Below are 24,180 nucleotides of genomic sequence, written 5' to 3' on the forward strand. Positions count from 1 at the left end.
TTTTTTCTTTTTTTACCCATTCCACAAATGATTGTAAGCTTAATGCATACTTTTTTAACTGTCTTTAGCTGGCCTCAGCTCCAGTCGTCGGCATTTGCAGAGCGGTGGGGCAAGTATTGCGGGAAGTTTGCATGGCATAAATAGCGGTACACTGATCATACCACCTGCCCCATTGCCGCCGACAAGTGTGCCACCGCCGCCGCATATTTGCATTATGTCGAATGGAGATGAGGACGAGGACGACGATGATGAGGATCTGGAACTGGATGAAGATCAGTTGGATGCGAACATATTCATCAACGATGTGCATTTCGACGAGGATAACATCGATCATGTGAACCAAATGGCAAACGTTTAACAATGGTTTAGCATATTTAAGGAATTTTTAAAGCAAATTTCAGTTTTAATCACATCGCATTTAGATTAAGAACGAGGCAAAGGACAATACTTTGCTTCAGACACACACACACAAACACACAGACACAGGCACAAGCACACTCACACCCAAACTACACAAACAGGATAAACATGAACAACAACAAAAAAAAAAAATTCAAAAGTTAACAATACCTAAAAGACAAGAAATTATGCAAAAGTGCGAATTGATTAAGAAATAAATAAATAAAAATAAACGATCAGATCACAGTGAGAGAGGATCAAGATGAAGTAAGTAAGTAAATGTAGAAGCTATAAATACATAGATACGACACTAGCCGCGTTTCACATATGTAGTAGATACGATGAGATGCTCAAGTAAATAGCTACTTTTGAATATACATACATATATATATATACAAATATATATAAATAGTTATTATATATACATACATGGCTGGATAAAGCGTAATGGCTAATAGGAAAAACCCGTAGGGATCTGAGATTGATGGCAAAGGGATGGAGATGGACAGACATGGTGATAGTTAGTTGAATGGAGTGGATTGAAGTAAAAGGCGGGAAAAGCGGGAAAAGCGATCATTTTCATAGCCACTAGAGACCGCTAAATGCAAAACAAATGTTGTTGATTTTTATATTTGATACGAGTAATATTTAGGTGAAGCATAAATTGAATAATTTATACAACAAATCTACTCACTGAAATGAATAAATAAAAACTAAAGTAATTGATGATAGACCGAAGAGCCAAAAGTGAAAATGGGCATAAAACAATAATAATAAAATACCTTCATACATACATAGACAAAGACACACTCACACACACACACACACAGATATGCGCATGACTTTCTTATTTACACATTTTTTTACAACTATCAAGACACAGACATAAAAGCCGATATGCAACATGCAACATGCCACAGAAACTTGATGCCACACAGTAAATTTAAAAATGCAGCAAAATTAATGCTCAATTGTACAATGTTTAAAACAACAAAAGTGAATGAATAAATCAAACATGCAGACATACAGCAACAAAAACCAAAATCCAAAAACCAAAAACAAAAATGAAAATTGCATAAATAAACGAATTAGTGACTATCAAAACTGTATCTTCCAGCAAAGAATAAAAGCGAAAATGCTTAATTGAAATGTTTATACATAGAAATGATAGAAAACCAAAAAAAAAAATACTAATGATAAAAACAAAATAATTAAAATAAATTGGCATCAAAATGAAATTAAACCAAAACTAAAAACAACTTAAAGCAAATGAATGATAAACGAATTCAAAGATTTTTGTCTATTTAAGCACATTTTTATAAACATTTAAGGCGGAGGTGATGGAAATATTTATAAAAATGTATACGCTAAAGGAAATGATAATATATTACAAAATTATACACGAAATTAAACAATGGACAATTAAACGAACATGAAATAGGTTTTCCGTTTTTCCATTAAATTCCCATTTTATGTTTAAAACTTAGTTGTTAATTATTTTTGTTTACCAATGGAAAATAATCCTTCTTTTGTAAGTATATATGATTATTAATTTCAAATTTTAATTGTTTTTATATTTTATTTTGTCAAACTCAAATGGTTAAAAAGAAACCACAAAGAAGCATTCCTTAACAATTGAATAAATAAATGAGAAAAAAAATAAATTATTGGTTTCATAGCGCACGTACGTTTTTTGAATTTAACAATAAAAAATTGAAAATAAAAAAACCCAAATAAACAAAAAACAAAAACGGCTTAAATGAATAAAGTAAAAAAAAAAAGAAAAACTTAAACTCGTTCAATCGAAAATAAAGCAGAAATGTAGGTATTTAGAAGGAGATGAGAAGAAACAAACAAAATTAAATTAAAATAAAAAAATTGAAAAAAAACCGAAAATGCGAAACAAAACCAATTAAATATTAAACAAGTAAGTAAGACGTTGTTAAATTGTTGGACTAAAAAATACCCAAAATAATTAAGTTATTCTTAAGTAATAATAATTTCAAACGAGATGCTAAATACTACAGTTTTAGTTTAAGTGTACAAATTTTGTTGTTGTATAACATATATAAATATATATATATAAAAAAAAAAAACAATTAAATTAGTTTATTTACAAAAAAAACGAAAAAAACATTTAAAAAAATGATGCAGAAATTGAATTTGTGTTCTAGAAATTACGTAACGTAAATTTTTAACAAATAGTTCTGAAAATATTTAAAAAACAAATGATAACTAACAATAAAAATAAATTAAAACTAAAAACATTAAACGCAATGCTAAAAAACAAATTTAAACACAAATCAAATAAAATAAATCCCCCAAAGATGTTCTAAGCTAAATTGAAGAGTTTACTAAAAAAAAAAAAAAAAAACAAAACAAAAATTAAAACAGTCAAAAGACAAGCATCCCAGAAAAAAAACGCAAGTGTTAAATTTACAATTAAACTTAAAATTAAGCCAGCTATGAGGGAAGAGTTGTATATATATATGACAACTTATTGAATTGAAATCTGATTACCGGAAAGGCGTAAACAAAAGCAAAATTTGATTGGCATTTGGTTAGAAAAACAGATGGGAGAGAGCAATCGAAAATAGGTAAAAAACAAAAGAAGAAAAATAAAATGTAAAACTTTTAAAATTATAAAAAGAAATCGAAAAAAAGGGAGAAAACACCTACAAAAACAATTCCATGTTAACATTAAATATAAATAAAGGTAATTAAATAAATGAATACTAAAACAAAAAAGGAAATACCTCTAGTACTATTATTATACTACAATTGGAAACCCAAAGCAATAGTTTAAATTAAACTATCTTTAACTACATTCCAAGCACTTTAGAACTTTGGTTTTATTTAAATTTAAAAAGTCAAAAGCAATGAAAAGTTAATGAATGTATTATTGAGTTTGTTAGATACATAAAATTTTGGGTGAAAATCTACTAAATTCATTAGTGCTTGTTAATTTTGTGTATTGATACGAAATTTTTCCATAATTTTACTAATAGCCTCGGCATCGCCATCGATTTGGGCCTTCTCCGATTTAATGATTTCGTCAAAAGTCTTTTGCTTGGTGCCCACCAAATAGAAATCCTCATCTGAAATGGTTACACGGCCATCCGCGTTGGCAGTATTGCCCTCATATATGTCCAAGGCTTTGAAATCAAAGACTACAATGAAACGATCAAGATGTGCTCGACTTGGAGACCCATATCAATAAGAAGGGCCAATACTAACCTACGCTCTTGATAAGCTTGCCATCTACATCCGTGAAATCGAACTGAAATGTGTTGACCACTGTACGTCTAGCAGGATCCGATTCCTTTAATTTGTTCCGTATTTTTTCAATAATCTTGTCGCTCTTCATGTTTCAACGTTGCTGTTGACCGACTGAATGTCGCAGTTGGAATACTTTAAGCTTAGTTTACGATCAATTGAGGTAGAGTCTGACGAATTAGCGAGCTGTCGCAGATGTTTTGCATAATGCTTAATTAAAGTCAATTTGCTGGATATAGACATGATTGAAGATATTGAGATGGGAAAATCCAAGCAAGATCAATGAGATCAAGAGTTTGCAGAGCACAGAGTTAGCATATAAATAAAACTCATGTATTTTTATAAATTCTAAGAAAAACTAACTAAGCCTACTAATTAAAACTTAGTATGCAAATTGATTTGTAATAGCCTTAGCAGATCTATGGCTTCCACAGTTTGAGTAGACCATCCTCACTGTAGGAGGCCAACAGATTCTGATGCGGATGATGAGTCAATCCAATAACGTCCTTTTCATGAACCTGGAAATGAAATGAGTTTAGAGTGCTTTCAATATAAGGGAAACGCATATTTCCTGCTTACGTTCAAAGTACGCTCCAGTTTGCCAGACGAGACAGAGAAACAGTAGAGCACCTGATCCTCGCCTGCACAGTATATGAATTCACCACGCGGCGAAAGAGTGGCTGAGATGAAGGAGCCGCCCTCTCGTTTACCTGACGAAAATGAGCGCACAATCTGCCCCTGCATGTTCATAATAACCACGGTGTTGGATCTATTGCAGACTATAAAATGCTCTGGGTTCTTTGGAAGAATCAGGACTGTGTTGACGGCCAGTTCGTTGCCCAGTGGCTTATAGGTTGCCACACATTCAGTTGTCTTCAGAGACCACACTTTTACAGTTCCATCCGAGGAGGCGCTAAGTACACTATGGCCATCTGGGGTGAATGTGGCTTCGTTTACAAAAGATGAGTGACCCTTAAACTCCTTGAGCATCTTGCCAGATTTAAGACCATGCAAACGGACCGTATAGTCGAAGGAGGCACTCAGCACCTGGCTATTGTCGCGGGAGAATTGAAGACAGGTAATACCTTTGGTGTGTGCTTTCTCGAACTTACGGAGACACTGACCAGTAATAATGCGCCAAACCTTGATTTGACCATCTTGGGCGCCAGAAGCAACCATTTCGGAATCTCTTGAGAAATTTAATGCCAATACCGCCTGCTCCATCATCATAAATTGGTCCTGAGCCTGATACTTTAAATCTTTTCTCACTTTGCCAGTGGTGAAGTTCCAAACCTCTAAGAAACCATCTACACTCCCTGTGATAAGATATTGTCCATCTGGCGAGAACTGCGCACACTCCACGTGAGACTTTTGTCCGAATTTGATTTGACGAAACAATTGAGTTGGGTACATTTCCTCTTCCTGGTCTTTCATGGCAGCTTTACCGCGGAACAAATCAATCGTGGTGCCGGGTGGCAAGAGCCCCTGATGTTGCTGCCATTTTAGAGCTTGACCAAGTAAAGCAAGCAGCCTAGATGACGGCACCACATGCACTTCGCCACTCAACTCCTGGGCAATAGTTGTACGACGCTTCTCTTTACTGCTGCCCTCCGCGTATGCCTCGCGTGGGTCAAAGTAGGCTCGCTGTAGCATGTTCTCTGTAATTAAGCCAACTCTTTAGACCTCTTTATGCTGTAGGATTGCGCACTTACCCAGGTGAATGTATCTTTCTGGTTCTTGTTGCTTCAACATGCCCATGGGATCCGTTTGCCGTAGTAAGGATCGCGCAGCTCCCAGCTCCCGAAGCTCAATCAGCTCCAAAACGATTTGCTCATAAAGATTTAGTAGTTTCTTGTCAGGGAGTTTCAGCGATTGCGTTACCTTGAGCACCGTGTCCCAGTGGCCATTGGAAATGTCCTGCACAAATCCATCAACACTGTCCACTGTATTCAATGAGACGCCAGTTTCTTCCTGTAATATGAAACAAACGAAGTGCAGTGCCATGAATACAGACGAACTGTACGCCTAGCTTACCTGCAGGGTTTGCAGCGTCTTCATTAGATTTGACTCCTTTAGATATTGCTGTATGAGCCGGATCACGCTGTGAACATTTAATGAATGGAAGAAGGTAAAATAGAAATTGTCTTTAAAATAGCTAATCCAACTTACTCGGCTGATTCTATCTCAATAGACATGGCTCTACAGGTGTATCTTACAAATTGTTTTAATAAAAGTAAGAAAAAATTTGTTTAACAAGGCAAAATCGCGTTTAAGAGATGAGCAAGAATAATGTAAACATCGTGCCTAGAGATGGGAGTATTGGCATTTGCACGACTAATCGATACATTGTTGCGCATGTTATCGATAATTGACCGCAGTCACGAGTTCACCACCATGCTGAAAAGTCACAAAAGAAACACAAAATGTTTTTAGTTAATAATTTTGTTGAATAGAAAGTGTTTTAAAGTCGCAATTAGAATAGCATGTATATTTACGAAATTAAGTGAAAAATGGAGGTGTTTCAAACAGATTCTCATTACATTTTTGTAAAACGGGATAAAAGCCTTTGGTGGCATCGCAAAACCTCCGAATTTACAATCAAAGCAGGTAAAATTTAAGCGAATCCCGAATTTAAGAATGAATCACTCCATGTTCATTGTGGATACCATGCATTAATTTAACGGTTATTCATCTTTTAATTAAATTTAATTGCTTGCTGCAAAGGGTGCTGATTTGCGGGGGCAGCTGGGCAAGGATTACGCATTGCTCTAGTTTCTATCCCAAGGTCAACGTAGTATTGACTGTTTGGTCTTTGTGTCTCAGATAAAACATAATACCTAAACAAAGATAAGACAAAGATAGCGTTCTTCATTTATTTGGTTCAGTTTCGCTTATTTACAAATTCTCAATTTTGAAAATCCATCTGGTTTCAAAATAAATTATTCCTTTATAATCTAATATTACAGCGGATTTTAAAGACCAGTTTATTGCGCATTTATTGAGAGACATGCAGAATCTCTAACTCGTCCAATAATCAAACTGGGCACTGGGTCACGCAAGCCGATTTATTAATAGTTTGTGTATCAAAAACAAGAACAATCAACTTACCTTTAATGGAAAATGTATACCCTTCTCAAACACCTAGTCACAATTTTCATACTTTATTTTATAATCCAACCTAGAAAGGGTATTTCGATACATTGTTCTGGTCGTAGTATAAATAAAATAAATCTATCCTGCCAATTGCTTGTTTATTGTGGAGCAATTACAATTAGTATCCTTTCTTATGGACACGCAACTGTCCAGGACAACTTGTTGTTGAAATAGAATGAGTTGTTTGCTGTAGCTTGATTATTTTTAAGGGGATATTCCCTACTCTTTATTCACATGCCCTATTGGCCATGACTCATGACTCTGGGTCTACTTTTGTTCCAAAAAAAAATATAAATAAACACATAAATCGTTATTCGAGGTCACAGTTATTGTTTTGTCCTGTCCAACTTCAACGCACAAAAGTTTGTCCCTTGATTTATAGTTATCATTTTGTTGCACAACAACAGTTAAACCTATTCAAGGCAATTCTTGCTCTAAGGTTGTACAAGATGAGTTTCCATAAGGACCACTCATTCATGCTCATTGCTGTTTTTAGCACACCAAAGTGGTTGAATGTAGGTGGGTGTTAAGGCACATTCATGGTCACAATGTTGAAACATTCTGGAGGGGGCGTATACATACGACAGAAATCCACAAGCAAATGTCAATTATAATTATTATTATTACTACTATAAGTACTATTAAAGTTATGACCAAATTATTATTTTTTCAGGCTGGGATCTTAGTTCGGTTGATGATATCGAATGTATTGGAGTTACGCATGGAATTGTGGGCGTAATTTCATTGCCAAATGTCTATGAGCCACATTTGATTGTTGTGCGAGAAGCCCAAGCTGTTGGTGTGCTATATCCACCGCATTTGGTGTACAAAATCAAATCCATTTGCATACTAAGTGCTGAAGATCCCGATGCGGAACTATCCAATTGCACTAAACACACAAAGTGAGTAACAGAAAGCAAAAAGTTATCCAAGAGTTTCTATAGTTATGCATTTTATTGTTCATTTTAAAGAAGCAACCAATCCACGCCTACACACAATGTCACCTCAGCCTCGGCATCTAACAGCGCCCCGGGTGGTGGTAGTTCCTCGAAAAGCACTAAACTTTTTGAAGGGATGAACAAAACATGGGGAGCTGTGAAGAGTGCAGGTAATACAATAAAAAACACCACTCAACAGGCTGCAAATTTGGCCACAAAACAGGTGAAATCATCGGTGGGCATAAGAGAGCCCAGGCATATAGAGCGCCGCATCACCGAGGAGCTGCACAAAATATTCGATGAGACGGATAGTTTCTACTTTAGTTTCGATTGCGATATAACCAATAATTTACAACGCCATGAAGCTGGTTCAGAGAATGGTCCATTGCAGGATGAAAGATTCTTTTGGAATAAGCATATGATACGCGATCTAATCACAATGCAGGACAAGACCTGGATTTTGCCCATTATTCAGGGATTTGTGCAAGTCGAGCCTTGTGTTATTGGTAATGAGTGCTTCACATTGGCCTTGGTCTCACGACGATCGCGTCATCGAGCAGGCACACGGTAAGCTTTCGTATAATGCAGATAGTAAATCAAATAAGCTTATCATGTCATATTTTTTTCAGTTACAAGAGACGTGGCGTTGATGAGAGGGGAAATTGCGCCAATTATGTGGAAACTGAACAAATACTCACATTTCGCCATCATCAGTTATCATTTACTCAAGTGCGGGGTTCCGTACCGATCTATTGGAGCCAGCCAGGATATAAATATCGTCCACCGCCACGACTTGATCGGGGCGTGGCTGAAACGCAGCAAGCATTTGAGCTGCATTTTACCAAAGAGTTAGAAACCTACGGGCGCGTCTGCATTATTAATCTGGTAGAGCAGAGTGGCAAAGAGAAACTAATTGGAGATGCATATGCAGATCATGTGATTAAATACAATAACGATCTCATGATTTATGTTACATTTGATTTTCACGACTATTGGTAGGCGTTTTTCTATATCTATATATAGGCATATGATTTAAATATGTTATTCTCATTGAGATTCTCTGTTTGCAGTCGAGGAATGCGTTTTGAAAATGTTTCTGCTCTGGTGGATGCAATTGGTCCCGAAGCAGGTTCAATGGGTTTTCATTGGCGCGATCAACGCGGCATGATTTGTAATCAGAAATCAGTATTCCGAGTAAATTGTATGGATTGTTTAGACCGAACAAATGTGGTGCAAACCGCAATTGGTAAGGCAGTGCTGGAATCGCAATTGGTCAAGTTGGGTCTCTCGCCGCCCTATACGCCCATACCCGAAGCACTTAAATCACCATTTATGGTGCTGTGGGCGAACAATGGTGACATTATCAGCAGACAGTATGCGGGCACAAATGCTCTCAAGGTGGGTTAATAGCTGGTGAACATTTATTCATTAATAATAATTATGTCATGTGATTGGCAGGGTGATTATACACGCACTGGAGAGCGTAAGATCAGCGGCATGATGAAGGACGGCATGAATTCGGCCAATCGGTTCGTATTGATTCAATTTTTTGATACCTTTATTTGTTTAATAATTGTTTGCTGCTCCATTTACACATCATCATAACATAATGAATTTAAAATTTGGACTTTAATGTCAATTGAAACTGACTTTATTTAGATTTCCATTCCATTGCCCCAAAATATCTGAGGTCATTCAGGTCTTACACTAAATATGTATACTAATGCTGCATGCTTATTCCCACCTCCAAAATTATTTGAATTCTAATTGTGGTTGTTTTTCTTTTCACTTCACCAACCATGGCCAAAGTAAACTGGGTCCACTTTCTAACCAATTATTATTTACCTTATGCACTGATCCCATAGCTAATTCCATGCTAAACTTCTTCGTAGCTATTTGATACAAAACTTTGCGGACTCGTTTCGCCAGTGCGTTATCGATCTGATGCAGGGAAATCTGAAGCAGGAGTCGGAGCTGCACGAAGATCCCATCCTAGGCACATTTGTTAAGCTAATTACACCTGAGATGCGTCCACCTATCGGTGGCTATTATAGTGCGGGCGTTCTCGGACCCGAATTGCAATTACTCGAATCAATTGTTACAACCAGGTGCGAGCAATTGGGAGATGATGGAGTCGATGGTCAAGTCAGAAGTCAATCTTTATTAGTTGCTCCAATTATTATACTTTCTTTCTATTTTACTTTGCAAAAGGTATTCTCATTCTAATTGCTCATCTACACCTCGCTTTTTTTTTCGTATGCTTCATTATCATAAGACATTTGTGTGACGATCTGGGTTTTTTTTTCTATTTTACAGCTACTATTTGGCTCGTTTTAAGGATTCTTATCGCCAGGCTACCATCGATCTGATGCTGGGCAATCAGGTATCTTCAGAATCGTTAAGTGCTTTGGGTGGTCAAGCGGCACCTGATGAAACCGATGCCACAGAAAACGCTGAGCATGCCAAGATGCTCGTAGAGGATTGTCGTCGCCTGTTGCTTGGCTCAGCTCAGTATCCAGTTGGTGCTTGGGGACTTATCGATGCAGATCCCAGGTACGAACAAGAGTCCTTAGAGTTTACAGCATTACCAACTAATTTTGTTGCTCTTACTGCAGTTCTGGTGACATAAATGAAACTGAGGTCGACTCAATTCTGCTGCTCACCGATGATTGCTACATTGTGGCCGAATATGACTCGCATTTAGACAAAATTGTTCGCTTCGAGAAAGTGCAACTTGCGCAGGTGCGAGCTATCGAATTGGGAATGCATCAGCAGACGAAGATCTTCCAGGGTTCTGCTCCAGCACATCTATGCCTGCGTTTGAATTACAGCGTCGATGGACAAGATGGATATTTTCACATGTTCCGATCGGCCAATTTGCGATTCTTTAATAACATGGCATATGTAATCAAGACCCAAGAAGAGCTCACCGAATCCCTTACATCGATAGTGGAAATGTTTCGCATTGCCCTTGAGAATGCTGGAAATATGGAGACGCGTTACATTACGGGAGGTGTACTTCAGCGACGTAAGAGTAAGATTCCGCTTTTAGATGTACCCAAGGGCATGCCACGCAATCTATCCGAATCACAATTGGTACAAATAAGCTCCAAGGCTTTGTCGAATGTGGCAGGCCAATTCTCGAAATTGGGCCAGACCTTCAAGAAGCCATCGACACAGCAGACAAATTCGGCGAATCTGGCTGCCACTATTAATCCTCAAGTTATGCGACAGTCGGAAGGCAATGTTATTGATCCTTGCCAGGAGGCTGAGAAAGCAATTTTCACATTAGGTGGTAAGCCGCGAGCATCGAACAGTACAAGCAGCACCGATACAGACGAGCAGGATAATAGCCTCTACGAGCCAGATGTTGACTCCGATGTGGAGATTGTTTTGGACAAGTCTAATTACAATGAGAACGCCTTCCTGCCATCTGTTGGCATTGTGATGGGCAAACAAAAAGATGATTCGCCAAGCTCATCAGAAGACATGCGACAGTTGGAGCAAAAGGATAGCATGTGCAAGACATCCGAAGATGTGCTAACTATTTCGATCACCTCTGTGACCGATCACGTTGGACTGCCCACAGGCCTGCTTGAGAATGCTCCACCAGTGCGTCCGATCACGCCGAATCCACAGATTTGTATTCAGGCTCAAGAAGCAATCGAGGCAGAAGAGGGCGACCCGGTATCCAGGTCGGTATTCTACACTTGATTTCAATTTTGTAGTTCAATTTATATTTTAATCTTGTGGCCTTTTAAGTTGTCAATTAGCCAATTATCTATCCTAGTAGATTATACCGATCTATATATGTTATTTTGTGTTACTCTCAAAATGTTCTACTACATTTAAGTATTACTATATTTCTCTGTGTTATATATACTAGTATGCTTTATAATTTCTAGCTATGTATGTATATACTGTATCCATGATGTTTTTAGCATGTATTTTTTGTAAAGAAAAAAAGTTTAAACTATTTGTGCCTGCTTTATACAAACAACAATACCAATAAATACACATAGATCCTGAAAAGTTAGCCGGGCCAGGAAACTCTCAAATAGAAAAGTTCCTCTAGTGTGTTGATCTTATGACTTACCTGTCGCGTTTTCAGTTCCACAACGAAAGGTCTGAGTCTGCCTCTAGGTCAACCGACTAGCTCTGAGGTTAACAAGCTAAAGCATCTCACCAGCCCACTCTCTAAACTGGCCAAGAACATTGGACTCAATCTAGATCCGCGCAAAATTGCCACCAAAGTAAGTGGCAAACAAAGTCATAATTTCTTTTAGCTACCTGGCATTATAATTACTAAATTCTTTTTAGACTGGCGTACTCTCTCCCACCAGTCAATCGGCTGAGAACTCTCCACCAGAACGCGGACCAAACTCACGTGATCATTTGCTAGAATTGTGGAATGCAGAGCAATGCAAAACCAAATTGATAGCCCTTTAAGTGGCATTACAAATTGATTAAAATAGTTCTTACAGTGATATATATCCATATATATGTACATATTTATGTACGTACTTATTTTAAATAGTTAAACGCATAAATAATCGTTGCTTTATGCACGAAAGGCACTTCCATTGAAACGTTAGGGAAAAATAGAGTTTTAAATGTCCAAGTTTTTGTAGATTGTTATTAGCACTAACTAACTAACTAACGTACGTTTATGTGTGTATCCATGTTGAAAGTTCATCGAAGCAATGGCCAATATAAATATTGAGCTCTAACAATTAGTACTGCAATATTTTTAGTATTTATGTAAATATATATAGTGTATTTTGTGGCAATTCATCAATATACGTAATTACAAACAGCAAATATTGTGCGATTTTGGGCATTATAAGTTAAGAAATTGCCGGCACATCGCGTTGTTCTACGTCAAATACAATCCGACGTGCGGCTGGATCTAAGCTGCTGCTGGAGTATATATACACTGGTAAATTGTTGCTTGCCACAATGCAGAAGGAAGTGGCTATAGACATGTTGGGCATAGCAGATTATTACGGACTCCAAGATCTTCAATTGGCCATTTCCAAGTACTTAACACAATCCCTGACATTGAAAAATGTTTGTGCAGTTTTGGATATGGCATGTTTGCACAATGAAGACTTGACTCAAGCTTGTCTATCGTTTATGGATGACAATGCTTCCAGGAGGAATCTATCAACTCACAATCCAAAGAATCTTTGAAGATGGTTCTGCAGAGAGACAGCTTCTATGCCACAAAGGGAGAAATATTTCAGGGTGTCCTAAAGTGGAGACGTTGTAATCCAACTCTAGTTATAGAAACGCTGTGGGATGTTGTACGGCTTCCCTTGATGGGCATTGAAAGTTTTGTGGAAGATTTGCGTCCCTTGGAAATTGTGGGCTCGATTAAAATACTTAAAGCCATAGCACAAACATTTTCAAAAAAGTTGCGCTTTCGGTGTTGCCTGTTCGAACTTGCTTAATGACGATGATAATAGTTTCACATGGCACACCATATCAGAAAATGGTGTTTCCGGATTCGTAGTAGAACTAGGCGCCATGTACAATATTAATCACATCCACCTTTTGCTGTGGTATAGGGACCAGAGAATATACTCTTGCTTATAGAGCAGCCTTAAACTAATAAATTCATAGATACATACATATATACATAAGTATGTATCTGTTTTAAACACAAAAATTAACTTGTGGTACATATGTATGTACATACATACATGAAGATGTGTAAGATTGTTTTCATATTTACTTTCGATCAGCTGTTCCTGTGGAAATCGATTCTAAATAATCTGTGCAATATTCATCACAATAAGAAGCACGACAAACGTACATATAAAAGCAACTGTCAAGTATAACCAACAGGATGAACAACTTGAAAGCGGAGTCGATGGACAAAGTTGACCTAACTGGCCGTCTATTGGCAGACATGGCCAGCCTTTGCCTCAGTGAATCCTACGCGGATGTCGAATTCCTGGTCGAGCAGCAGAAGTTGCCGGCGCATCGAGTTGTTCTGGCAGTACGCAGTGAATATTTCCGGGCCCTGCTCTTTGGTGGAATGTCGGAGTCGTCACAACGTCAAATACAAATGGATGTCCGTCTAGATCTCTTCAAGCTGCTGCTGGAGTATATATATACGGGTAATTTGTCGATCGCCACACTGAAGGAGGATGTTCTTATCGACGTACTGGGCATAGCAGATCAATACGGATTCCAGGATCTGTTGTCGGCCATTTCCAAATACTTATCGCAATCCCTGACAATGGAAAATGTTACCGTACTTTTGAATGCAGCCCGTTTGAACAACGTAGAAGACTTGACCCAAGCTTGTCTCTCATTTATGGATAGCACTGCATCGAATCTTTTACAACATGACTCATTGAAATTACTCTCGATGGAATCTTTGGAGATGGTTCTGCAGAGAGACACCTTCTATGCCCCAGAGAGGGAAATATTCCAGGGCGTCTTAAAGTGGATCCGATGTAATCAAGCTGTAAATACTGAATCGCTTTGGGAGGCAGTTCGGCTTTCGTTAATAGGGATCGACGATTTGATGGAACTGGTGCGCCCCATGGGAATTGTGGATTGCAATAAAATAAATGATGCCATCGCACAAATTCATTCAAGAAACTTGCCATATCGATCGCGCCTGACATTAGGTAAGAATGTGGCAACGGCTGAATACTCTGCACAATGCATTGCAGGTTGGAACTCGTTTAACTTGCTCAATGGAGATGTAACCAACTATCAGTGGACCACGGGCTTTACGGCTCATACCATAGGAAGTAATGATGACGGGATTTTAGTTGAACTAGGCGACATATATAACATCAATCACATACGTCTATTGCTGTGGGATAGAGACCATAGAATATACTCCTATTTCATCGAGATCTCTGCCGATAAAGTGAATTGGAAACGTGTCGTTGACTACAGCGAATACCATTGTGGGTCTTGGCAGTATTTATACTTTGAGGCTTGTCCCGTTCGCTTTATACGAACAGTGGGAACATATAATAATAAACATACGGATTTGCATCTGGTCAGTTTGGAGGCCATGCATGCAAGGGATGTACCAAAGCTTATTAACCATGTTGTGGCACCCGTTAATAATGTGGCCACCGTTTCAATGCATGCCCATGTCAGAATAGAAAGTTACATGAATTTTAGCAATTTTGTTAGTGATTTTAATGTTCTCATAAATGGAAATTGTGTGGATTACGATGAAAGTTCAGGATATATTTTTAACCAAGTGGGTCCCGGCCAAGTGGGAATTATAGTCCGTTTAAGGCAACCCTATCATGTGGGATCCATTCGCTTACTATTGTGGGATCGTGATAATCGGCATTACAGCTTCTATATTGAGACCTCGACGAATTATGTAGACTGGATGATGGCAGTGGACAAGCGAAATGAGGAAGTACGTTCCTGGCAAAATTTTTACTTCACTCCCCGTCCTGTGGTCTACATTCGTGTAGTTGGCACACGGAGTAGGGCAAATCATGAGATTCGCTTAGTGCATTTGGAGTGCCCCAGTCAAGAATCTGATGTTTCTACTTTACAATAAAAGCATAAACTTTTTGACTTTCAAATGATACAGTGACCAATTCTTTCCGAAAATTAATTTTAAATTTAGTTTGGTGTTTCAAGAATTATAATTTTAATTAAGTCACATTTTTTTGAATATTAACTGACTGCAAATATCATGAATCCTTCGACTAATCTGTTTAAAACACAAATGAGTTTGAGCTACATATGTATGTATGTATGTATATGTATGTACATACATATGTATATGTATGATAGCTTTCATTTTTACTTTTGATCAGCTGTTCTTGTGAATATCGATTCTGAATAAATGCAACTATCAAGTACAACCAACAGGATGAACAACATGAAAGCGGAGTCGATGGGAAAAGTTGACCTAACTGGCTGTCTATTGGCAGACATGGCCAGCCTTTGCTTCAGTGAATCCTACGCGGATGTCGAATTCCTGGTTCAGGAGCAGAAGTTACCGGCGCATCGCGTTGTTCTGGCAGTACGCAGTGAATATTTCCGGGCCTTGCTTTATGGAGGAATGTCGGAGTCGACACAACGTCTAATACAATTGGATGTGCGACTAGATCTCTTCAAGCTGCTGCTGGAATATATATACACGGGTAACTTGTTGCTTACCACAATGAAGGACGACGTGGTTATAGACATGCTAGGCACTGCAGATCATTACGGATTTCACGATCTCCAGCTGGCCATTTCCAAGTACTTAACACAATCCTTGACATTGAAAAATGTTTGCGTAGTTTTGGACGCTGCCCGTTTTAACAATCTAGAAGACTTGACTGAAGCTTGTCTATCGTTTATGGATGGCAATGCGTCCGATCTTCTACAGGAGGAATCATTCAACTTACTATCCCAGGAATCTTTGGAGATGGTTCTGCAGAGAGACACCTTTTACGCCACAGAAGGAGAAATATTTCAGGGTGTCCTGAAGTGGAGTCGTTTAAATAATGCTGTAGACACCGGATCGCTGTGGGATTCTGTACGCCTGCCATTGATTGGGATTAACGATTTGCTGGAAGTCGTGCGTCCCTTGCAAATTTTGGATCTCAATAAACTACTTGATGCAATCTCCCAAACGCGTTCAAAAATCTTGCCGTATCGTTCGCATTTAATATTAGGGAAGAATGTGGCTACTGCTGAATATTCTGCAAGATGCACTAAGGGTGTTGGCTGTTCCAACTTGCTTAATGGCGATGTGATTAACTATACTGAGGGCAAGGGTTACACGTATCACGCAATTTCGGAAGGGAAGGATAATGCGATTGTAGTTGAACTAGGCGCCATGTACAACATTAATCACATCCGCCTTTTGCTGTGGGATAAGGACCCTCGTGCATACTCCTATTTCATCGAGGTCTCTGCCGATAAGCTCAATTGGGAACGTGTCATCGACTATAGCCAGTACCATTGTAGGTCTTGGCAATACTTATATTTTGCTGCACGACCTGTTCGTTTCATACAAATAGTAGGTACCCATAATACTTCGAATGAGTCATATCATCTGGTCAGTTTGGAAGCCATGTATGCGATCGATGTACCAAAGCTTATTGGACATTTTGTGTCACCTGTGGATAATGTGGCTACGATTCCAATGCATGCTTGTGTTATGATAGATTGCGAAATAACTTGCAATACTCTCATAGATGGAAATTTCTTAGATTACGATGAAGAATCAGGATACACTTCGCACCAATTGAACGAGAAAGGAATTGTCGTTCGTCTGAGACAGCCTTATCATGTGGGATCCATCCGTTTGCGGTTGTGGGATCGCAGCGATGTTACTTACAATTTCTATGTTCAGACGTCAACAAATTGTAAAGACTGGGAGATGGTTGTGGACAAACGAAATGAGGAAGTAAGATCCTGGCAGAACTTTCATTTCACTCCTCGTGCTGTTGTCTATATACGCATAGTGGGCACAGATTCTTCGGATGGGGAAGCGTTTGCTTGCGTTCACTTTGAATGCCCCAGCCAAGCTCCAATAATCAAGGAGGATGAAGCAGATTAAAGGAGAAGCATACATATGTCTTACATAAAATATTTTATTATTACGATTAAGACTATTTTTAAAATATAAAAGCTTTTACATACAAATGTATGTATGTACATACATACATATGTTTTTTATATTTATGTATTTGTATTTGCGACCTATCCTAACAGGATATTAAGCAGATATTGTCAAATCAAATCAGGAAAACGGGGTGGAATCACTAGTCCGTCTCTGGTCTAAATTCTTTTCACACGTCTGCATGCTGTTTTCCACCAGTTTGAGTGCTCGTGCATTATCACGGGATCTCGCACTTAATTGATGGGATGTTAATGTCTCTGTGGATGACTGAGTTACCCACGTAAAGAGGCGCTTCGACAAACTACTAATGTCGTATGTAATGAAGTAGTCAAGACATTTTAATTGGAGTCAAAGTTTCTTCCTTTACTTCAATTTTCAATTCACTTCTGTGGCATCATAGATTAGAATGTTTGGATCGTTACTTCCGAATATCAGCTGTCTTACACAGCTGTTCTTTTGTAGATTATTTAGTGTGCGAGATTTAGAAATCCCAAATAAATTGAAAGACAAATGCATTAATAAAACATGGCCAATAAAAGCAACAAAGATTTGGACGCGAAGTCGATGGACAAAGTTGACCTAACTAACCGTCTATTGGCAGACATGGCCAGCCTTTGCCACAGTGAATCCTACGCGGATGTCGAATTCCTGGTTGAGGAGCAGAAGTTGCCGGCGCATCGCGTTGTTCTAGCAGTGCGCAGTGAATATTTCCGGGCCCTGCTTTATGGAGGAATGTCGGAGTCGACACAACGTCAAATAAAATTGGATGTGCGACTGGATCTCTTTAAGCTGTTGCTGGAGTATATATACACAGGTACTTTGTTGCTTCCCACAATGAAGGAGGATGTGGTTATAGACATGCTGGGCACAGCAGATCATTACGGATTCCAGGAACTGCAATTGGGCATTTCCAAGTACTTAACGCAATCCCTGACATTGAAAAATGTTTGTGCAGTTTTGAATACGTCACGATTGCACAATCTAGAAGACTTGAATCAAGCTTGTCTAGCGTTTATGGATGACAATGCGTCCAATCTTCTACAGGAGGAATCTTTAAACTTACTATCCAAAGAATCTTTGGAGATGGTTCTGCAGAGAGACAGCTTCTATGCCACAGAGGGAGAAATATTTCAGGGTGTCCTAAAGTGGAGTCGTTGTAATCCAACTCTAGTTACAGAAACGCTGTGGGATGTTGTACGGCTTCCCTTGATGGGCATTCAAAGTTTGGTGGAAGAGGTGCGTCCCTTGGAAATAATGGGCTCGAATAAAATACTTGATGCCATCGCACAAACATTTTCCAAGAAGTTGCCCTATCGATCGCGTTTAATATTAGAGAAGAACGTAGCAACTGCTGAATATTCTGCACGATGCACTGAGGGTAATAATTGTTCCTGTTTACTTAATGGCACAGTCACCACATTATATGGGACTTCATGTTACACATCCCATACTATGTCGGAAAATAATGATTCTGGGATTTTAGTTAAACTGGGCGCCAAGTACAACATAAATCACATCCGTCTGATGCTGTGGGACAAGGGCATTCAAGAATACTCATATTTCATCGAGGTGTCTGTGGATAAAATCAATTGGGAACGTGTCATTGACTACAGTCAGTACCATTGTAGGTCTTGGCAATATTTATATTTTGATGCACGTCCAGTTCGTTTTATACGAATAGTGGGCACACGTATACTTAATACTGCCGATTCCGAGTTTTATGTGGTCAGTTTGGAGGCCATGCATACGAACAATGTACCAAGGCTTTTTGGCCATTTGGTATCACCTGTGGATAATGTAGCTTCACCTACTATGCATGCCTGTGTCATGAAAGACGGCAATATGAGGTCCAGTAATCTCTTAAACGGAAATTTTGAAGATTATGATTCTCATAGGTTTGGCACCGAAGGAATTGTCGTCCGTCTAAGGCAACCCTATCATGTGGGTTCCATCCGTTTACTTTTGTTGGGAGGCGCTCGACAATACAGCTTCTATATTGAGACCTCGACAAATTATAAAGATTGGGAGATGGCAGTGGACAAACGAAATGACGAAGCCAGTTCCTGGCAAAATTTGCATTTTACTCCCCGTCCGGTTGTCTACATACGAATAGTAGGTACAGCGGGCTATTCTTTCCAGCTTATTGAAGATTTCTGCTGTGTGCATTTAGAATGCCCAATCCAGGATTAAAGTTAAGAAAAACAAGCTGGAACTCAACGATGGCATCTTTAAATGTTTTTTATACAAATGTATACATGTACAACTAATTGTTATGAATAAAGATTTATGATCAACTATTATCCCTGCACGATTCACTTTTCACAATATTATTTTCATTTTTAACATACATTTGAAATTTAAAAACTAAGAGCTTATTATTTAAATTAAACTTATAGACCGTTGCTGACCAATTACAGTTGTTCTATCAGCTGTTTTAGAGGATGATTTGCAGTTCACTGTGAGTCACCGTGAACAGTCACATTAATAAATTGCATAAATGCAGACCGTGTCGAAAAAGTGCAGAAGAAATACATACATATATAAATTTAGGTTCACTTTAATGGATCCCTATAACGAGACTGTATGGAACATGTTCGTCAATTAATTTATTCTAATTTACCATACTTTTCCATTTTTTTTTCAGCACGTTCAGGAATATCTGGAACTGAATACTGTAAATCATCTTACAAAGGACCATGATTCCAAAATAGACACTCTAATTAGTCAGAGCAGCGAGGAAATAAGGTTAAGAAAATACATTGAATATTTTCAAGAACGAGCCTCTTTTTACCGCAAACAGAAAATCATATTAGCACGTAAACTGCGTAGCTTAAAAAAATTACACTAGTTTTATTATACATACATATGGAGTAATTAAAAAAGATAATACATCTCAGCTGTAAGCCCTTAATGAGTCTATCTCTAGGCGTAATTTTTGAATCTTTAATAACGCCAAGGTGCGTTCCAGTTTTAAGTTGTCAGTCTCGGTTTTTAAGAACTGTGTCTTACTTTGAAATTGTCTGATTTGCGCCCGGACTTTATCTGCTTTTAATGCAGCCAGTGACCCGGATTTTGGTGCAGTTCTTGCACCAAAGTTCTGTAAAATGAAAATTTGTTAGAAAAGGTATGAAATTATTAAATATGTCCTCACTTCGTTTACAATGTCAAAGTATTTTGAACACTCTGTTTCCAAATCAATTTTATTCTCATCTTGAACTTGGCAACCCGCTGTCTGGCTTGGCGCGTCTCTTTTACGTTGGGTATCCGTGTCTTGTTCTTCTTGTTCATATACCTCGACTTCTTCGGGGGTCTATAAAAGAGAAGGGATATGATCCGAATTGCAAAATTTAAGCTGCCATTATTACCTTATCCCCATCTTCAAAATAATCATTTTCATTATACTCAAGCACTTCAATAGACATTTCTTCGTCTTCGCTTCCTACGCCTTCCAGTTTAACTTTCTCTGCCGGATCCTTTTAAAATATATCATAAATCGCAAATTCTATGAAAAAGTGGGAAGTCTTACCTTTGCAATGGAATCTATAGCCACAGACACTTCAAAGCCGGTTCTTTTCTTGTCACAGTTTTGTCTGTAGAAATTAAAACTAAATTTAAATAAAATGTATATATTTCGTCAATGTCAATGAACATATTACTTGTGCATTAGGAGTCTTGACAATGCTGTGTTAAATAGTTCCTTGTCACAGCCCTTGCAAATTGCCGAATATTTGCCGTTAACACACCTGGGTAAGAAACCGTGTTCTTTGTAAAATTGTTCTGACTTTTTGCGAGGCATATTTTGACAAACAACAAAAAGTAAATTCCAAAAGTAAAACAAAATAGGATTGGTTACATGTGTAGATAGAATAAAAAAATACTAAATCAAATAAATATTAGCTCTACGGCCACACCGAAACATGGACCAGTTACTAATAATAGTGAACGCAGCCACAGCTGTGACAAGTCTGCCTATGCCCCAAATTTATACACAAATTAAAGTTTCTTAAATTTAAATATTTGAAAATTGTTAGCAGTTGTTTGTGCTTATAAATTTTATAATCTAAAAGTGCATGTATTTTAATATCCGCTTCTTCGTGACTTATAGTCACTATTGTGACTCGTGATTGTTAATGGATGATCACTTGTACATTAGTAACTCATCTCTAATAGCATTGTTATTGTTAAGGAATCAAGATTTACACAAAATTTAAATTTTAAAATGAAAAGCCACAACCGCACGCCTAGAAGTTTTAAGGCGGTTACTTGGAAGCGTTTGGGTTTCCTGCCATCTAATGATAAAAAGAAATACAGGGCTTTCTGCATATACTGTAAAAAGAATCAGGCCAACACAAGCATAGGACGTCTCGTTATACACAGGTAGGAAAGGAAGTAAGGAAGCCGATTTGTTGTAAAAGGTATTTTAAATTTCAGAAAATCATGCACTGAACATAAAATGGATTTGACGGAGGAGGTAGGCGAAATTTCGTTAGTTGGGTGTGCATTTAAATACAATTCATAATTTCAGTTTAAGGAAGGCGGCGTACTGAGTCTAACTGAAGGTTCACATTGTTTGGATGATGAGTTGAAGATTGATGAAGAGGTCGAAAGCGATCATATACCAGAGGCCGAACCGTCGGACTCGTCAACTACCAATATCATAGACAAATTGCTTGAAGACGACGATACGGAGGTATATGTAAGTGATATCGAGCATCCTCTAGCGAGCGGATCCAGTCAAACGGATGCCAACCGCTTGCAAAAGGATCTTATAAAGGCGGAGACCGAATATCTGGAGGCCAAGGCTGCATATTTTGATAAGCTTCACGAAATCTCCGATCTGAGGCGTACGCTTACCATGTTGGAGGCCAAGAAGACGCAACTAGAGATAATCCAGTTAAAGGCCGAGTGCGAATAGGGCATTTAGTTACACTTTACTACTTATTTTATATTTTAATTAACGGACCTTACAATAGACTATAATTAAATGTTACATTATGATAAATAACCTACTATTTTACAACTAAAAACTTACTTTTCCTTAACTTTACTTGCAAGGTAAAGTATTCATAGGCGCAATTTACGGCTCTAGATGTACGCCAATTTTATTCATTTTGCCATTAAATGCTTTAGACTTTGTAGAGCATTTGGATATTCCTCCAAGTCGGTAGGTAATTTTTGGGAAGAAGATGAAGCTAATTGAAATTGGAAAATTTCTATAAATTGATGCACTGACTGAGCCACGGATATGTTTCTTTCGTGGACTACCAAGCATTCTAGAAGAATGGCCACAAATTTAGTGTAGAACTCTGGCAAGTGATGGTGTAGAGCATGCAATGGTATGGGAAGAATGCACACCAAGTAACAACGCACCATCTGGTTTAATAGCTTGGTGCATGCATCAACACTTTGCAGCAGTTTATCCGATTCCAAAAGAAGCATTTGCAGGATTCTCTTTGACCAACGGAAGCTGGTGCAAGCATTAAGAGAACTACAAACTTCTCGGCAGGCTAGCATCTGATCTTGTTGTGTTAGATCCATGGCCAAAAGGGAATCAATTTCATTACGGTTTATTGTAAAATAGTAGCCTAACTTGGTAATAAACCGTAACAAACAAATTGAGTTTGTTACGTGGGATGTCATGGTCACATTTTGGATAAGACGCTCCAGCATATCATCGCAGTGATTCCACTAGAAGAAATAATAAAAGTTAAACCTTCATGTCAAATGGGTAAATTACTGTAGCTCACTGCAAAGCGATCCATGTCTGTATAGTGATCTAAGCATAGATAAAGACAAGTCCAAGTGGCAGTTGTGGCCTCAACGGATTCATTCGTGTTGTAGGCATCATTAAATACATGATCGTAGATAACGCTGTGCACATTCATTTCCTGAATATCCTTGGGATTCTATTAGAGAGAACATACATTATTCTTAATTGAAAATGGGAGAAAAAAAAAAACATACACTTTGTTTCAGCATTACCGAAAATATCCGTGCACCCAATTGCTTATAGACAGTATCATAGCATTCCCGCACATTGAGACCCACAGATAGACTAAAGGCTAGCATCTGTGTAGTCATTTTGACATCTCCCACATAGCGTAACTATAAATTTTATAAAATTATAAAAACTTTTTTGAATAAATCTATCCCATTCTATAACCTGTAGGTACTCAACAAATCCAGAGACCGCTCCAATGTGTCGCTTCCAGCTGTTTTTGTGCAGCTTCTCCTCATAATATTTAAAAATATGCGAATCCACGGGTCCTTGACAAGATGTAGTCAGTCTCTTAAGCAATTCAAAGGAGTTCTGTATCAAAGATTCAGGTCCATGTTTAAATTGGTAAACTGTTGGACTTGCTGTCAACTCGCAAAGCAGCAACACCAATTGGGCCCGAAGCTACAAAATTGTAATATTAAATCTTTATATTTATCATATGTTTAAATTATACTTTTTGACGTCGACTATCTTCCTCATGTTCCTGTAGAAAACTCTGAACAAGATCGTAGAGTTTGGGAAGTTCTTGTCTCCAAACATTATGGTGAGAATCAAAGTGCGACGGCTGCAATTGAATGCTATCCAGATCCTCCTTCAGCTCGGGCAGCATACAGAGCTGTATTAAATCAGACAAGTGTTCCATTAGTCGTTCATTTTCAGATGATTCGCGCGTCATGATGAGAAATGATTTAAAGTTAATTTACAATTTCGCCAATCAGCTGTTTCACAGTTGCTTAATGTCTAGTGTTAAAAAATATCAAAAGTTAACAAAAATACCAAAAAATTTCTTTATTTAGGGT

The 24,180-nt window shown here is 38.1% G+C and overlaps 10 protein-coding genes across 20 annotated transcripts in view; 6 read left to right on the forward strand and 4 right to left on the reverse strand.

The window, feature by feature from the left end:
- The window catches only part of LOC137584209 (cubilin), a 48,519-nt gene extending 47,076 nt beyond the window's left edge, over positions 1-1,443 (forward strand). For 3 of the 6 annotated variants that reach the window (XM_068299488.1, XM_068299487.1, XM_068299489.1), the window contains one exon: positions 69-1,443. In XM_068299488.1, coding sequence (XP_068155589.1) covers positions 69-358 — 290 coding nt within the window. In that variant the 3' untranslated portion in view covers positions 359-1,443. The remainder of the gene's footprint in view (positions 1-68) is intronic. The other 3 variants (XR_011033471.1, XR_011033470.1, XM_068299490.1) reach the window with 3 other exon arrangements.
- Positions 1,444-3,233: 1,790 nt separating this feature from the next.
- Positions 3,234-3,878, reverse strand: euc (eucalyptus). Of its 2 annotated transcripts, none has more exons than XM_068299505.1 (2): positions 3,637-3,878; positions 3,234-3,554 (listed from the first exon to the last, which is right to left on the reverse strand). In XM_068299505.1, exons 1-2 carry the CDS (start codon positions 3,764-3,766, stop codon positions 3,361-3,363), a joined length of 324 nt encoding a protein of 107 aa, XP_068155606.1. In that variant the 5' UTR covers positions 3,767-3,878; the 3' UTR covers positions 3,234-3,360. The 2 variants fall into 2 exon arrangements, with proteins under 2 accessions (XP_068155606.1, XP_068155605.1); XM_068299504.1 differs by having other exon boundaries at positions 3,234-3,569; positions 3,637-3,816.
- A 92-nt stretch (positions 3,879-3,970) lies between these two features.
- On the reverse strand, positions 3,971-6,357 carry Smu1 (Smu1 spliceosomal factor). The gene is made up of 6 exons (XM_068299499.1): positions 6,216-6,357; positions 5,845-6,072; positions 5,710-5,776; positions 5,388-5,646; positions 4,255-5,333; positions 3,971-4,193 (listed from the first exon to the last, which is right to left on the reverse strand). Exons 2-6 carry the CDS (start codon positions 5,868-5,870, stop codon positions 4,095-4,097), a joined length of 1,530 nt encoding a protein of 509 aa, XP_068155600.1. The 5' UTR covers positions 5,871-6,072; positions 6,216-6,357; the 3' UTR covers positions 3,971-4,094.
- Positions 6,063-12,587, forward strand: sp3 (spermathreecae). Of its 4 annotated transcripts, none has more exons than XM_068299492.1 (11): positions 6,063-6,282; positions 7,502-7,730; positions 7,800-8,333; positions 8,396-8,761; positions 8,837-9,164; positions 9,225-9,295; positions 9,659-9,874; positions 10,083-10,319; positions 10,382-11,461; positions 11,878-12,019; positions 12,087-12,587. In XM_068299492.1, exons 1-11 carry the CDS (start codon positions 6,186-6,188, stop codon positions 12,213-12,215), a joined length of 3,429 nt encoding a protein of 1,142 aa, XP_068155593.1. In that variant the 5' UTR covers positions 6,063-6,185; the 3' UTR covers positions 12,216-12,587. The 4 variants fall into 4 exon arrangements, with proteins under 4 accessions (XP_068155593.1, XP_068155594.1, XP_068155595.1 ...); XM_068299493.1 differs by having other exon boundaries at positions 7,803-8,333; XM_068299494.1 differs by lacking the exon at positions 9,659-9,874.
- A 954-nt stretch (positions 12,588-13,541) lies between these two features.
- Positions 13,542-15,343, forward strand: LOC137584212 (BTB/POZ domain-containing protein 9-like). Its single transcript, XM_068299498.1, has one exon. It carries the CDS (start codon positions 13,618-13,620, stop codon positions 15,316-15,318), a length of 1,701 nt encoding a protein of 566 aa, XP_068155599.1. The 5' UTR covers positions 13,542-13,617; the 3' UTR covers positions 15,319-15,343.
- Positions 15,344-15,575: 232 nt separating this feature from the next.
- LOC137584211 (BTB/POZ domain-containing protein 9-like) lies at positions 15,576-17,423 on the forward strand. The gene has a single exon (XM_068299496.1). It carries the CDS (start codon positions 15,610-15,612, stop codon positions 17,317-17,319), a length of 1,710 nt encoding a protein of 569 aa, XP_068155597.1. The 5' UTR covers positions 15,576-15,609; the 3' UTR covers positions 17,320-17,423.
- Positions 17,424-17,907: 484 nt separating this feature from the next.
- Positions 17,908-19,309, forward strand: LOC137583785 (BTB/POZ domain-containing protein 9-like). Its single transcript, XM_068298906.1, has 4 exons — positions 17,908-18,760; positions 18,866-19,006; positions 19,064-19,179; positions 19,262-19,309. The coding sequence occupies exons 1-4, from the start codon at positions 17,908-17,910 to the stop codon at positions 19,307-19,309; spliced, it is 1,158 nt and encodes a 385-aa protein (XP_068155007.1).
- An 899-nt stretch (positions 19,310-20,208) lies between these two features.
- Positions 20,209-21,260, reverse strand: Ibf1 (Insulator binding factor 1). 2 transcript variants are annotated; one of them, XM_068299501.1, is made up of 5 exons: positions 21,039-21,260; positions 20,909-20,987; positions 20,748-20,855; positions 20,534-20,692; positions 20,209-20,479 (listed from the first exon to the last, which is right to left on the reverse strand). In XM_068299501.1, exons 1-5 carry the CDS (start codon positions 21,176-21,178, stop codon positions 20,276-20,278), a joined length of 690 nt encoding a protein of 229 aa, XP_068155602.1. In that variant the 5' UTR covers positions 21,179-21,260; the 3' UTR covers positions 20,209-20,275. The 2 variants fall into 2 exon arrangements, with proteins under 2 accessions (XP_068155602.1, XP_068155603.1); XM_068299502.1 differs by having other exon boundaries at positions 20,909-20,972; positions 21,039-21,254.
- Positions 21,209-22,409, forward strand: Ibf2 (Insulator binding factor 2). Its single transcript, XM_068299503.1, has 3 exons — positions 21,209-21,759; positions 21,814-21,853; positions 21,908-22,409. The coding sequence occupies exons 1-3, from the start codon at positions 21,602-21,604 to the stop codon at positions 22,295-22,297; spliced, it is 588 nt and encodes a 195-aa protein (XP_068155604.1). The 5' UTR covers positions 21,209-21,601; the 3' UTR covers positions 22,298-22,409.
- Positions 22,302-24,095, reverse strand: LOC137584214 (uncharacterized). Its single transcript, XM_068299500.1, has 5 exons — positions 23,835-24,095; positions 23,546-23,782; positions 23,347-23,487; positions 23,130-23,288; positions 22,302-23,070 (listed from the first exon to the last, which is right to left on the reverse strand). Exons 1-5 carry the CDS (start codon positions 24,054-24,056, stop codon positions 22,489-22,491), a joined length of 1,341 nt encoding a protein of 446 aa, XP_068155601.1. The 5' UTR covers positions 24,057-24,095; the 3' UTR covers positions 22,302-22,488.
- Between the last annotated feature and the right edge of the window lie 85 nt (positions 24,096-24,180).

This window comes from Drosophila tropicalis, unplaced genomic scaffold (assembly GCF_018151085.1).
Source record: "Drosophila tropicalis isolate 14030-0801.00 unplaced genomic scaffold, ASM1815108v1 contig_878, whole genome shotgun sequence".
Taxonomy (NCBI): Eukaryota; Metazoa; Arthropoda; class Insecta; order Diptera; family Drosophilidae; genus Drosophila; species Drosophila tropicalis.

Bases quoted from the DNA above. Each gene is read 5' to 3' on its own strand.
- euc (XM_068299504.1), bottom strand. From the start codon at position 3,766: ATGAAGAGCGACAAGATTATTGAAAAAATACGGAACAAATTAAAGGAA. The intron at 3,570-3,636 runs GTTAGTATTGGC...GTTTCATTGTAG, and splicing joins CAAGCTTATCAAGAGCGTAG to TCTTTGATTTCAAAGCCTTG.
- Smu1 (XM_068299499.1), bottom strand. From the start codon at position 5,870: ATGTCTATTGAGATAGAATCAGCCGA. The intron at 5,647-5,709 runs GTAAGCTAGGCG...TTCATATTACAG, and splicing joins AGACGCTGCAAACCCTGCAG to GAAGAAACTGGCGTCTCATT. The intron at 5,334-5,387 runs GTAAGTGCGCAA...GCTTAATTACAG, and splicing joins AGAAAGATACATTCACCTGG to AGAACATGCTACAGCGAGCC.
- sp3 (XM_068299492.1), top strand. From the start codon at position 6,186: ATGGAGGTGTTTCAAACAGATTCTCATTACATTTTTGTAAAACGGGAT. The intron at 6,283-7,501 runs GTAAAATTTAAG...TTATTTTTTCAG, and splicing joins CGAATTTACAATCAAAGCAG to GCTGGGATCTTAGTTCGGTT. The intron at 9,875-10,082 runs GTGCGAGCAATT...TCTATTTTACAG, and splicing joins GAATCAATTGTTACAACCAG to CTACTATTTGGCTCGTTTTA.
- LOC137584212 (XM_068299498.1), top strand. From the start codon at position 13,618: ATGAACAACTTGAAAGCGGAGTCGATGGACAAAGTTGACCTAACTGGC.
- LOC137584211 (XM_068299496.1), top strand. From the start codon at position 15,610: ATGCAACTATCAAGTACAACCAACAGGATGAACAACATGAAAGCGGAG.
- LOC137583785 (XM_068298906.1), top strand. From the start codon at position 17,908: ATGGCCAATAAAAGCAACAAAGATTTGGACGCGAAGTCGATGGACAAA. The intron at 18,761-18,865 runs GTAATAATTGTT...CTGGGATTTTAG, and splicing joins TTCTGCACGATGCACTGAGG to TTAAACTGGGCGCCAAGTAC. The intron at 19,180-19,261 runs GTAGCTTCACCT...GAAATTTTGAAG, and splicing joins TGGTATCACCTGTGGATAAT to ATTATGATTCTCATAGGTTT.
- Ibf1 (XM_068299501.1), bottom strand. From the start codon at position 21,178: ATGCCTCGCAAAAAGTCAGAACAATTTTACAAAGAACACGGTTTCTTA. The intron at 20,693-20,747 runs GTAATAATGGCA...TCTCTTTTATAG, and splicing joins ATTTTGAAGATGGGGATAAG to ACCCCCGAAGAAGTCGAGGT. The intron at 20,480-20,533 runs GTGAGGACATAT...TTCATTTTACAG, and splicing joins ACTTTGACATTGTAAACGAA to AACTTTGGTGCAAGAACTGC.
- Ibf2 (XM_068299503.1), top strand. From the start codon at position 21,602: ATGAAAAGCCACAACCGCACGCCTAGAAGTTTTAAGGCGGTTACTTGG. The intron at 21,760-21,813 runs GTAGGAAAGGAA...TTTAAATTTCAG, and splicing joins GGACGTCTCGTTATACACAG to AAAATCATGCACTGAACATA. The intron at 21,854-21,907 runs GTAGGCGAAATT...TCATAATTTCAG, and splicing joins AAATGGATTTGACGGAGGAG to TTTAAGGAAGGCGGCGTACT.
- LOC137584214 (XM_068299500.1), bottom strand. From the start codon at position 24,056: ATGACGCGCGAATCATCTGAAAATGAACGACTAATGGAACACTTGTCT. The intron at 23,488-23,545 runs GTTATAGAATGG...TAAAATTTATAG, and splicing joins GATTTGTTGAGTACCTACAG to TTACGCTATGTGGGAGATGT. The intron at 23,289-23,346 runs GTATGTTTTTTT...TCTCTCTAATAG, and splicing joins CGGTAATGCTGAAACAAAGT to AATCCCAAGGATATTCAGGA.